Source organism: Tachypleus tridentatus, chromosome 1 (assembly GCF_004210375.1).
Source record: "Tachypleus tridentatus isolate NWPU-2018 chromosome 1, ASM421037v1, whole genome shotgun sequence".
Classification (NCBI taxonomy): Eukaryota; Metazoa; Arthropoda; class Merostomata; order Xiphosura; family Limulidae; genus Tachypleus; species Tachypleus tridentatus.
This window is the reverse complement of record NC_134825.1, coordinates 40,432,281-40,445,547: the sequence shown is the minus strand read 5'-3', so window position 1 is coordinate 40,445,547 and position 13,267 is coordinate 40,432,281. Positions and strand designations below refer to the sequence as shown.

The 13,267-nt window shown below is 30.5% G+C and overlaps 1 protein-coding gene across 3 annotated transcripts in view; it reads left to right on the top strand.

The window, feature by feature from the left end:
• The window catches only part of LOC143246747 (ubiquitin carboxyl-terminal hydrolase 10-like), a 32,289-nt gene that overhangs the window by 8,790 nt on the left and 10,232 nt on the right, over positions 1 to 13,267 (top strand). For all 3 annotated transcript variants that reach the window (XM_076493854.1, XM_076493844.1, XM_076493863.1), the window contains exons 6-10: positions 847 to 956; positions 2,896 to 3,034; positions 4,109 to 4,214; positions 4,346 to 4,443; positions 10,581 to 10,703. In XM_076493854.1, coding sequence (XP_076349969.1) covers positions 847 to 956; positions 2,896 to 3,034; positions 4,109 to 4,214; positions 4,346 to 4,443; positions 10,581 to 10,703 — 576 coding nt within the window. The remainder of the gene's footprint in view (positions 1 to 846; positions 957 to 2,895; positions 3,035 to 4,108; positions 4,215 to 4,345; positions 4,444 to 10,580; positions 10,704 to 13,267) is intronic.

The following is a 13,267-nucleotide window of genomic DNA, read 5'->3' as shown; positions in this document are numbered from 1 at the left end:
AGTCAGTTTAGACAAAAGAATAATGTTCATTTTATTTCATATTTTTCAACTATATTTGGATGATTTCTCTGAAGACCCAGGAATTAAGTATGTTAAGGTATTAATGTAGAAAATGAATGAAGTGTTTAACATTTAAAAAAAATGTCATTCACTTAGTAAGTTTCAGAGGTTATGCAAATGAGGTATGAAACTGTAAGATGAAATCAGTGATGTCAAGAAAACCCGCTTGTAGAGAAAAAATATATATGTAAAAAAGACTCGTTTGGGTTGAGAAAATATTTTACGTAGAGGAGCGAAAGTTTCGACCTTCTTTAGTCATCATGAAAATGAGCCATTTTTTTACGTATGTAAGATGAAATATTTATATTCGCAGCATGAAATTCACCTTTTGCTCTGATGGACTGACTGATTTAATAAAGGCTTTGGAATTCATAGACAAATTTAGTGAAAACACTGTACTAAAAAGTTAATGTTTGTGCACAAGCTGTAATACTTACTAAAATATTGTCAAATTTCTTGAAATATTTTGTAAATTGAAGCTACAGTAAAAGTTCATATGTTTAGCTTCTCAAATCCAGGGTTAATCAATGTGACTGATCCTGTGAACAGAGGTTTAAGTTGCCTTTCTTGGTCTTTTTCTCTAAATATCACAGATCAGTATTATGAACTTAGTACTACTGGTGAAGGTTTGTGATAAAATATTTATCATTGTAGTGTTTTATAGCATTTATGATCACCTGAGTCTAATTAATAATTTAATGGCTGTAGTTAAGAGTTTTAAAAATAATTTACTAGTCATGTAATATGTATGATTGTATACATTTTTTTTAACAATTCATCATTCAGACATTGCAAGCCTTATTGGTATGTCCTCCTTTTTATAATCTTCTAAAACAGTTAACTAATGTATCTGGACAGAGCCGTGAGAATTCATCAACCCCAATCTTGGATAGCCTGTAAGTGAACTAAAAGGACTATAGTTGTTTTAATGTCGTTCATCTGTTTTTAATCTAAAATATTTACAGATTCAGTTGTGTATGTGTGTGTGTTAATTATTGTGATAACATAAACATATCTAGTTAGGGTTTTAAAAAATTAACTCATTTTAACGAATGTTAGAATATGGACAGTTTAAATGTTAAAAGCAAGGAAGCGTTGATAAGAACATGCCTAACATTTATGTTGTAATCCTGACTTAGCCTAACTGCTTTTTTCTTTTTTTCAGTTTTTGGTTTAATGCTTTGAAAGGTTTATTTCATTGTGAGATATAAGTTGTTATTCTTGCTTCAGAATAAACAAAATGGTCAGTTTTAAATGTTGACTGTTAAAGCTATGACTGCTAATTAGTTAAATTATTTACTGTTAATAGATTTTTTTTTCCCCAGAAGTTACTTAGAGAAAAGTATTTTAAAATTATTTGCTTGTGTTAAGTATATACATTGGTAAGAAAGATCTTTACAATGGGTATCAAAAAATGTGTACATGTATATTTCATAGTGGTTGGACCTCTAGAGTTCTTGTAGTCCTGTAACTTAAAAACTGTTTTTATTTGAATATTGGTAATTGGAAAAACTAAATTTAGGTGCCATTAATAGTTAATAAACATTATATTTGATTACTGCTCTTCTTTGGAACTTCAACATGAAGCAGTGGCTGTGCAGAGGTTTAATACAAAATGTGTAGCAAAATAATCAGAAATGTTACTAATGTGGAAAAATCACTTCCAGGAGGCCCAGCATGGCCAGGTGGTTAAGGCACTCGACTCCTAATCTGAAGGTTGCAATTCAAATTCCTGGCAACACAAGCATGTTTGCTTTTCAGCCATTGTGTGATAGTCAATCCCACCATTCATTGGTAAAAGAGTAGCCCAAGAGTTGGTGGTGGGTGGTGATGACTATCTGCCTTCCCTCTAGTTTTACACTGTTAAATTAGGAACAGCTAGTGCAGCTAGCCCTCATGTAGCTGTGTGTGAAATTTAAGCAAATGAGAAACACTCCAAGTAACTTGTTCTTTATAGTCTTTTAGTCAGTTTGGTAAATTGAATTCTTTATACCATACAGAACTCTTTACATTAATTCACACATTTAGTTAAAACTCGAATTTTTTCCATCTGACTTTCATGAAAGGTTTAACCAGTTTTGCAGTTTAAAATCCTAGTAATTTATGAATATACCTTGAATCACTTTGGTAACCAAGGTTGTGTCATCATTAGAAATGCTTCCCAATGGGATATGGGGGTCTGACAGTATACCATCTTTGTTTCTCATTAAAACTAGATCTTAAGGTACAAATGAGCCTAACATGCATTCTTACTTGTCATTGTGTTCAGTGAAATACATCAAATGAACTTTTATTTTCCATCCTGTGCTGAAGGAAGAAGAAAAAAAGTTCTCTCTGAAGTGTCAATAATTTTGGAAAAAAAATGTCTGGTTAAATAATCAACAATGTTTTGGATGTTTTTTCAGAATATTCCCAAAATATTTGTGAATTGTAATACAAGTTACTTTATTTCAGAATACTACAAAGATAAAAAGTTAAAAAAAAAATCAAAACAAAATTTGAATTTGACAATAGAAGTAACATGAGTTATATGTTATATAAAAGTAAGCTGTGATTTTTGTCTAAACCTTGAGGTAATTTTTGCTCTTAAAACTAACAGTTTAACAGTAGGAATCTATATTAATTTAATTTCTTGGAGATAGTTTATTTCACATAAATGTTAAGCTATAATCATTTAAAGCATTAAATATTTTGCTTGTCACTGCTTTAGCATTTTTAAAATGTTTAACAAAGTACAACTTCCAGTGTTTTACTTTGTATGAACTTGTAAATGTATATTAATGTACCAAGATATGTGAGGCACATAGTCTTAAATATTGACTGTATGGTGTTTAGAATGGAGTTCATACAAGAATTTCCAGTCATCCCACAATCCAGCAGAAATAAAAGGAAAGAAGATCTTGTTATTGGACTTTCTTTTGAGCCAGTAAACATATATAAAATGTTGAATGTCATAAATTCAGAATGTGTGAAGGTATGTTAAACTTGTTAACCTTAAGTAAATTGTTTTGAATAAAAGACATAATTTATTAAGTTGTATTATTATTGTATTTTTCTAAATAAAATATAAAATTGGGTACCTATGTTTGTGGGTGCACATACATGCACACACATAGATATATAGATACATATATGAGAGAAAGAGAAGATTATAGATTGTAATAGCATAGATAGTATTGTCAGACATACCTGTGTGTATTATGGTGTGTATAAAATCTAACTTTGTGAAACTTCCACTTGTGTGAAATGCCTTTGAATTAACAACATATGACCTGTAAGATTTACTTCATTTCTTTGATCTGTTTTTAGTGTTATTGGTCATTAAAGTACATAATGTTTAAATTTTGTTAAACTGTTACCCATCACATGCATGTCTATATTAACAATTTACATAACAGACACTAACTTTTATTCTGTTTTATAAGAATTTAGTTAAAAAACAACCACCATTGAAGTGGTTTTTAAGGTCCCTGGATCTTGTGATCTGAATTTGTTTTCTCTCTGGAATATTTGTTTATTGTGTGGTTTGTGTTTTTTACACTCATTGAATAACAGAACCATTTTCCTTTATACACAAACATGCTTCATTTATGTAATAAAACAGTCATAACAATTATTTCAGAAAAACAAAGTTTCTTCTCAAAAGTAAGACTTAGAATTCATGTTTTGTTTATAGGTTTAAAATACTTGTCCATTAAATACTGGCACTTTTGTGCAAAATTTGTCCTTAGTTTTGTTTTGTTTTTATTTAATGGAAATTATATTGGTATTAATGTATACTCTTGTTACATTTATCAAATTAAACCATGACACAATTTCATAAATGCAATAAGTATACATTAATACAATTTGATGTAATACCACTTATTCCTTTTGTGATTATTTGTTCAGTATGAAATCTATGGATAATTTCTGACTTCTGACTGAAAATGACTGCTGAATGAGATTTTATCAAATTAATATTATTTTTAATTGTATTCTTGCGATCAAGTGCTTTCATTTTTCACTCTGCCATTGGTATTTTGTTTATTTTATAACTTATCTATAGGGTCATCAGGAAGATGCTGAGGAGTTTTTGAGTTGTATTTTAAATGGTTTACATGAAGAAATGCTGGCAGTCCTACAGATTACAAGAGAAAATGAAGTGAAAAACAGTGAGTATTATTAAATTATTCTTCTCATACTTGTATTATTTCCTTTTTTTCATTTGCACCATGTTTGATAATCCATCTTTGAGTTTTATACAACTAAAATATTCAGAATAAGTAAACAATTTGTTTTCAAGCTGGTAATGAAGAAATGTCAACTAATGGCCATATAGATGATCCGGATGAAGGATGGCAGGTGATGGGACCAAAGAAAAAAAGTATTTTGACCAGATCTGTAAGTACAAATAAGTTTGAACCAATATTTAACTTGTGCACATAAGATTTAGAGTTCATTATATAAAGAAATTATGAAGAAAAACTTTTCTGACTGTGTTTTAATAAACCAGTTTTTCAACTTTTTAAGTCGTCCAGTGTAGTTAAAGTGGCAGTGGAAGTGGCTAGAAGTGAATATGCTAACAAAATAGTTATCATACTGTACTTTTTTAGTGTTTAGTTTTTTTATTACACTGAATAAAATAAATTAGAAGTTAACATTTTACACACGATTTTGGAGGAAGTAAATTATTAGTTTTAAACTACTGAAATATATGAATTTGTCTTAACCTGTTCAGTACTGTAGACGAGATAACTCGTCCAAGCCGGTAATACAGTGCCACGGACGAGTTAATTCATTCTCAGTAATACCTAACTTCAACGCTAGATGTCAGCACCAGACATGTATTTGAAATTGTTTCACTTTTGATCCAAAATGACATTACGAAAAAAGTTACAAAATGAAAAAGCATTAAGAGTTGTATTGTAGCAGCTGAAACACTTGGCAGTCAACAGGTTAAAGGTAAAAGATGGAACTTTTTCCAGTAGACTTTTGATATATCAATCTTCTTATTTATAGCAACCCCAAGTACAGGATTGTTAAAAAAATTATAGTTTTTTGAATGTTTGGTTCATCTTAATAGTGAGTGTATCACCTTGTATGGTCATCATACCTGTACATTAGGGTGAGTCAAAAAACCAAAAGTTGTGACACTCAGTCGCTCGCTTATAATTTGATTCCATTCAATGAAAAAAATATGCTAGCGTAAAAATCAATCCAATACATTAATATTTAGGGGTTGCGCAATGCGCTCAAAATAACAACGTGCTTCCAGAACCAAACAAAAAGTTGGCATTAGTGAAAGGCTAGCTTCGGCTTCAGACAGAACCCAGATCAGTGACCGAAAAGCCGCGCAAATTTTGCTTCCTTTTGCAGCTCATATTGGACATAATATCGAGGATCTTGCCATTAACCAAAGTTCCATAAGGAGGAAACGAATTACTAACCGTACTCTTCTAGCAGCTGAATTGAAGGAAAGTTTTTCTCCAAACGTTCCTTTGATATTACATTGGGATGGTAAGCTGATGCCTGACTTGGTTGGCAGAGAGAAGATCGAACGCTTGGCAATTTTAGTTTCAGGTGAAGGTGTAGAGAAGATTCTTTCAGTGCCCAAGATTGATAGTGGGGATGCAAATTCAGTAGCTTCTGAGATCGGATCAGTTTTAGTAGAATGGAATGTAAAATACAGAATTAAATCGCTTTGCTTTGACACCACGGCGACCAATACAGGATCCAAATCTGGCGTCTGTCTGAGGATTGAAATGTTACTTGAACGTGAGCTCTTGCACCTTGCCTGTAGACATCACATTTTGGAGATTCTTCTGAGCTGTATTCTCTACTCTCATGATAGAGACATCAAAAGTCCAGATATTACTTTGTTTTAAACTTTAGAGATTGTTGGCCTAAAATTAATAAAACTAAGTACATAACAGCAGTAGAACCAATGCCACTCCGAATACAGCCTTGGAAGGATGATATTATTCAATTTTGTCAGAATCTCCTTCAATCTCATCAACCATGGGACTATTATAAAGAGCTCTTGGAATTAGCTGTCATTTTTCTTGGATCTCTTCCACACGGACGTTCTTCAGTTTCTTTCCGTACTTCTGGTGCTGTACATCGTGCACGATGGATGGCTCGAGCAATATATTTTCTAAAAATTTGGATGTTCCAAGAGGAGTTTGGTAGACTGCAACCACGGCCTGCTTCATCTCGTGTTTCATATGACGCACATTTCTGCAGCAAACTTGGCGATTTGTGTGTCTTTATAACTAAACGTTACTTGCTCTCATGGTTTACAGCTAAGGATGCTTCTGTGACAGCTCGAAGGGACCTTACACTACTCAAGGAACTTGCATTGCATGAAAATCATATGATTAAGGAAGTTGGTACAAAGGCAATGAATCGGCATTTATGGTATTTATCTGAGGTTGCAGTTGGGCTTGCGCTCTTTGATGACGGTGTAACGAATAGCGACAAACTCAAGATGGTCTCAAATATGAATACCGTGAAAGGATCTCCTAGGCCAACTCCACGTTTAACCGTTGATGCTGCAAGCAATGCTGTTTCCAGAAAACTTCCAGATTTTTTTACCTTGGCAACGAAGAAAATTTTCTACCATCTGGATATTAGTAGCATTTTATCATTACCACGAAAGAGTGGAGCGCCTCAAGAGTACCTAACAAGGAAAGGACAGAGTAAAGAAACTTTTGTGACAAATGACGAGCTGAAAGAGGAGTAGCTTTAATTCAACAGTTTATGGCAAAGGGCGCACCAAGAACGAAGATCAATTTCAGTATATGATTCAGGTGGCAGAAGAACATCGGCGAACATAATGCGAAGGGGGCAGGCAAGATAAAACTTCAATGAAATAAATTTTTCTTTCAAGTTTTTGGTTTTGCTAATTGTATAATCAATAAATATTAAATAATTTCTTTAAATAATTTAATTACCATTAACAATGTAATGTAGGGTAAATTTAAGGAAAATAGTGAACTTTGCAAGGGATGCGCGAACCCTAAATACTTCGCGATTGAAATGAAACTTTGTCTATGTTCTTTCCTCATGCAGTGGCACAACTGAGCAAAAAAATTGGGACATTTTAATTTTTATCCTTTATCTGCTGATGCACCCTACTGTACATCATTGCTGTGTGATGTCAGAATGGGGTTTATACAATAATTTATGATAATCCCATAATCTGTCGGAAATAAAAGGAAAGCTGTGAGTGACATATTGCTGTACGTTTTGTGCAAGTGTTGGGATGGGTTTCTGAGAAGCTCTTTTACAAATTTGTAAAAGCTGTTAAGCCTATTTCACATTTTATTTGAAATCTAATAATGTATCGTTGATCATCTAATAATGAAATTGTTAAGTATGGAACTAATTTTCCTAATACAGCAAAACCTGTCTAAGCCATAAACTGCATAGGGCAGAAACCCGTACAAGCCAGAAATATCAAAATTTTGCAGCATTATCTTAAGATTTTTCTTATAAAAGGCCCTCTATATGGCAGAACCTGCATAACGTGGATGGAAAACTATCTTTCACCGACTTCATCTATCAACAAGTAGAATTAGAACCTGAGTAAGGCAGAAAAAAATGTTTTTGATTAAATATTAATTTCTTATTTAATTAATAATTCATTTAAATATTAATAAATTTTCTGACATTTGTTACAGTAAGTATTGGTTAAATATATTTCATACATTTTTCTGCCATCATTATTCAGGAGGTCGCTATTCGAAAGAACATTTGACTGTACTTTTGATTGCATTTCATGATGGAAAATAAGAGAAACCATGGGTAATAAGTAAAAGTGAAAATATGCACTGTTTCAAAAACTTAGGAAGAACCAATTTCCTGTGAAATGGAAAGGAAATATTAAAGCATGATGACAAGTGCTGTATTTGAGGATTTTTGAACAAATTAAACAAAAGAATGGAACAAGAAAATAGGAATATTCTACTTTCCCTAGATAATGCAAGTTGTCATCAAAAGGTTCAACTTTCAAATGTTCCTTTAGTCTTTCTACTTCCATGTACAACATCAGTCCTACAGCCACTAGATAATGGAATTATGCAGTGTATAAAATTGAAATACAGAAAATTGATGCTTCAGCATATTACAAACATGAACAACTATGAGAGAGCATCTGAAATGACCATGAAAATTGATACGTTAGATGCAATTGCATTTTTGAGTCATTCAACCAAATGCTTAATAAAGTGCTTTCAAAACTATGGATTTATTATTGATAGTGGCGGAGATTGTGGAGAAGTTGTTTGTTATGACGATTCTAGTGAATTCCAAACTGAGAAGATTGATGCAGATGATTCTGTGAATGCGGAAAGTTTTGTCAACGTTGACAAGAATGTTTTAACAGACTGATGAAATTGATTTAAAATCTATAATAGAATTGCAAGATGGTAACAGTGTGAGAGATTCAGAAGATGAACAAAATGGAAAAGATAGTGAGGAAATAGAAATTTCTACTTTATTGCAAGTGTTAAGTTATATTAATGTTATCAAATTGTATACAAAAATGAAGGGGGAGAATGAACTTCATAAAAAGGCTGTAGAATTGTGTTTACTTTTAAACACATGAGAAAGCCAATTATAAAAATGAAACAGTCGAAACTGGACACTTTCTTCAAATAAATTTGATTAAAATTTTATGTACTTGTGTAAATTTTGAATGTCTGTTTTTGTTCTAATAAATATAGCACAAATAGTATGATAACTTTATTCACAAATGTCTTACTTCCCTTGAGTTAAGCAAGTATAACATTCCAGAAATTAAGGAAATGCATTTTCACTGTCTAAGCCGAAAAACCTGCTTGAGCTGGAAATTTTACTTGGTCCCTTGCAATTCCACCTTAGACAGGTTTTATTGTATATTCAGCATTTTATTGTACACCCTTATGAATAATGTTATGTTAGATTCTGGTGGAACACGTACACACTGTCTTATTAGCTTGCTATATATTTTTTGGTTTAAAAGTTACTAAGCAAATTTGTTAAATTTGAGTAAAGACTTGTTTGTTGTGAATAAATATGAGGTTAACATCAGTATGTTTCCAGTCTTAAAGTCCTAGATTTTTGTTCTTGGTCACACATTAGTCTTCCTGTTTTGCTATTATACATAAATGGGTAATCAATATATTTGGTATTATAGACTACAAAATAAACTTTAGTTTTCAAATCATTTATGTAACAGGTTCAACATTGTTTTGTTTTCATATAATATTCTCCATTTGTTAACAATAGATTATCTGAATGTCAATTAGCTGCAGGTTTGGAGTGAGGCAACTGTCTGAGGCCTCAAAATTACTTATTAAAATAATTTCATATTTATAAATAATTTTATCACAAATAACAAAAAAATGGTAACTTTTGGAAGAATGATAAAAACCAACATTTCATTTGATTTCTCTACAACTTTGATTGGCATGTTCTCAAAGTGAAAACTATGTATTTTTGTTTTGCTTATTTGTTTTCAAGACGTGAACAGCCATTGTTTCTCAAGGTTATTCAGATTAGAAGTGCTTGAGTCTGCGTTTAACATTACACGGAAGGTACAAAGAGCATGATAAATGTGTGATGAAATGGTTAAACTTTGAAAAGATCCTAAACAAAGGTATGACTCGTGATAAACTTTCACACACAATTATAAACACTAGTGGCAAAATATTTTAAAAAGACATCTTGCCATAATGCAGTATTTAGCATTACAATACTTAGGCTTTTGTAGTCAAGAACAACATATAAATGAGCTTGAACAAAATAGTATAAATTTCCTCAGATTATTTAAATTATTAGCAAAATGTGATTCAGTTGCATGAGAACATTTTTTGTTTTGTCTTGAAGAATGAAATACACTATTGTTACCTTAGCAACACCATCCAGGATGACTAGACTGATTTGATGACTAAAAATGTGAAAAATAAAATACTAGGCAAGGTGAAGGCAACTAGATGCTACACATTTATCTTGGACTGTACACAAAACTTAAGTTATATATAACAGATAATGTGGTTTTATACTACACTGAATGTAATACTAGTGCAGTTCATTGATTTCCTACTGTATGCCAAACAGTTGGAATTAATTTTACCGCAATTATTTTTTCATCCTCTACTGTCATGATCAAGACTATGTCAGTGGAACAAACATGAGTGGCTGATTCATTGGAACTATGCACAAAGCTACACAACAGGCTATCTGTGCTCTGCTCACCATGGATATCTAAACCTGATTTCTAAGGGTTTGAGTCACCTTCTGGACATGTGGTAGTCCTAAATGGAGTTCAGGAGATATTGCTTTATTGTGTATGAGGGCTCCCAAGTGTTTTTTGGTTTACTCTAGATGCTTTAGTCTGTTTTCAGCATATTCTAACAAATGGCATATATTAAAAGAAACAGTAAATTTTGTGATTAAAGGTTAGAAATGTGATTTTTATTTACTCCTAGCTGAATTAGTTGTACAGTTTTTTTTCTTCCATATGTGTATATATATATATATATATATATTTATAGGCCAAATTTTCTCGATCTCCAATTTCTGACATTTTTGGTGGCCAGATACGATCAGTTCTGACAACTGGAAGTGAATCGTCTGCCTTTTTACAACCATTTTTTACATTACAACTTGATATTCAGGTATGTAATTTTTACAACCATTTTTACATTACAACTTGATATTCAGGTATGTAATTTTTACAACCATTTTTTACATTACAACTTGATATTCAGGTATGTAATTTTACAACCATTTTACATTACTTGATATTCTTTTACAACCATTTTTTACATTACAACTTGATATTCAGGTATGTAATTTTACAACCATTTTTACATTACAACTTGATATGCATGTATGTACTTTTTACAACCATTTTTACATTACAACTTGATATTCAGGTACATACTTTTTACAACCATTTTTACATTACAACTTGATATTCAGGTATGTAATTTTTACAACCATTTTTTACATTACAACTTGATATTCAGGTATGTAATTTTTACAACCATTTTTACATTACAACTTGATATTCAGGTATGTAATTTTTACAACCATTTTTTACATTACAACTTGATATTCAGGTATGTACTTTTTACAACCATTTTTACATTACAACTTGATATTCAGGTATGTAATTTTACAACCATTTTTTACATTACAACTTGATATTCAGGTATGTAATTTTACAACCATTTTTACATTACAACTTGATATTCAGGTATGTAATTTTACAACCATTTTTACATTACAACTTGATATTCAGGTATTTTTAATTTTTTTTACAACCATGTAATTTTTACAACCATTACAACTTGATATTCAGGTATGTAATTTTTACAACCATTTTTACATTACAACTTGATATTCAGGTATGTAATTTTACAACCATTTTTACATTACAACTTGATATTCAGGTATGTAATTTTTTTACAACTTGATATTCCATGTTTTTACCATTTTTACATTACAACTTGATATTCAGGTATGTAATTTTTACAACCATTTTTTACCATTTTTACAACTTGATATTCAGGTATGTAATTTTTTTACAACCAGGTATGTACTTTTACAACCATTTTTACATTACAACTTGATATTCAGGTATGTAATTTTTACAACCATTTTTACAACCATGTTTTTACCTACATTACAACTTGATATTCAGGTATGTAATTTTTACAACCATTTTTTACATTACAACTTGATATTCAGGTATGTAATTTTTACAACCATTTTTTACATTACAACTTGATATTCAGGTATGTAATTTTTACAACCATTTTTACATTACAACTTGATATTCAGGTATGTAATTTTTACAACCATTTTTACATTACAACTTGATATTCAGGTATGTACTTTTTACAACCATTTTTACATTACAACTTGATATGCATGTATGTACTTTTTACAACCATTTTTCATTAGGTTTGTACTTTTACAACCATTTTTACATTACAACTTGATATTCAGGTATGTAATTTTTACAACCATTTTTTACATTACAACTTGATATTCAGGTATGTAATTTTTACAACCATTTTTTACATTACAACTTGATATTCAGGTATGTAATTTTTACAACCATTTTTTACATTACAACTTGATATTCAGGTATGTAATTTTTACAACCAGGTATGTAATTTTTTTTACATTACAACTTGATATTCAGGTATGTACTTTTTACAACCATTTTTACATTACAACTTGATATTCAGGTACTTTGTAATTTTTTACAACCACTTTTTTTTTACATTACAACTTGATATTCAGGTATTGTAACCATTTTTTTTACAACCATGTTTTTTACATTACAACTTGATATTCAGGTATGTAATTTTACAACCATTTTTTACATTACAATTTGATATTCAGGTATGTAATTTTTACAACCATTTTTTACATTACAATTTGATATTCAGGTATGTAATTTTTACAACCATTTTTTACATTACAACTTGATATTCAGGTATGTAATTTTTACAACCATTTTTTACATTACAACTAGATATTCAGGTATGTACTTTTTACAACCATTTCTACATTACAACTTGATATGCATGTATGTACTTTTTACAACCATTTTTACATTACAACTTGATATTCAGGTACATACTTTTTACAACCATTTTTACATTACAACTTGATATTCAGGTACATACTTTTTACAACCATTTTTTACATTACAACTTGATATTCAGGTATGTAATTTTTACAACCATTTTTTACATTACAACTTGATATGCATGTATGTACTTTTTACAACCATTTTTACATTACAACTAGATATTCAGGTATGTACTTTTTACAACCATTTTTACATTACAACTTGATATGCATGTATGTACTTTTTACAACCATTTTTACATTACAACTTGATATTCAGGTACATATTACAACTTGATATGCATGTATGTTTTACAACCATTTTACATTACAACTTGATATTCAGGTACATACTTTTTACAACCATTTTTACATTACAACTAGATATTCAGGTACATACTTTTTACAACCATTTTTTACTTTACAACTTGATATTCAGGTACATACTTTTTACAACCATTTTTTATATATTACTGACTGATTTTTCAAACAGCATTTATGTGATGAGGTCTAATAATTAAGTATTATTTAACATTGAACCAGTTTTGATTCTTACATATTCTAAACATAAAAACTATTTTATTTTATACAA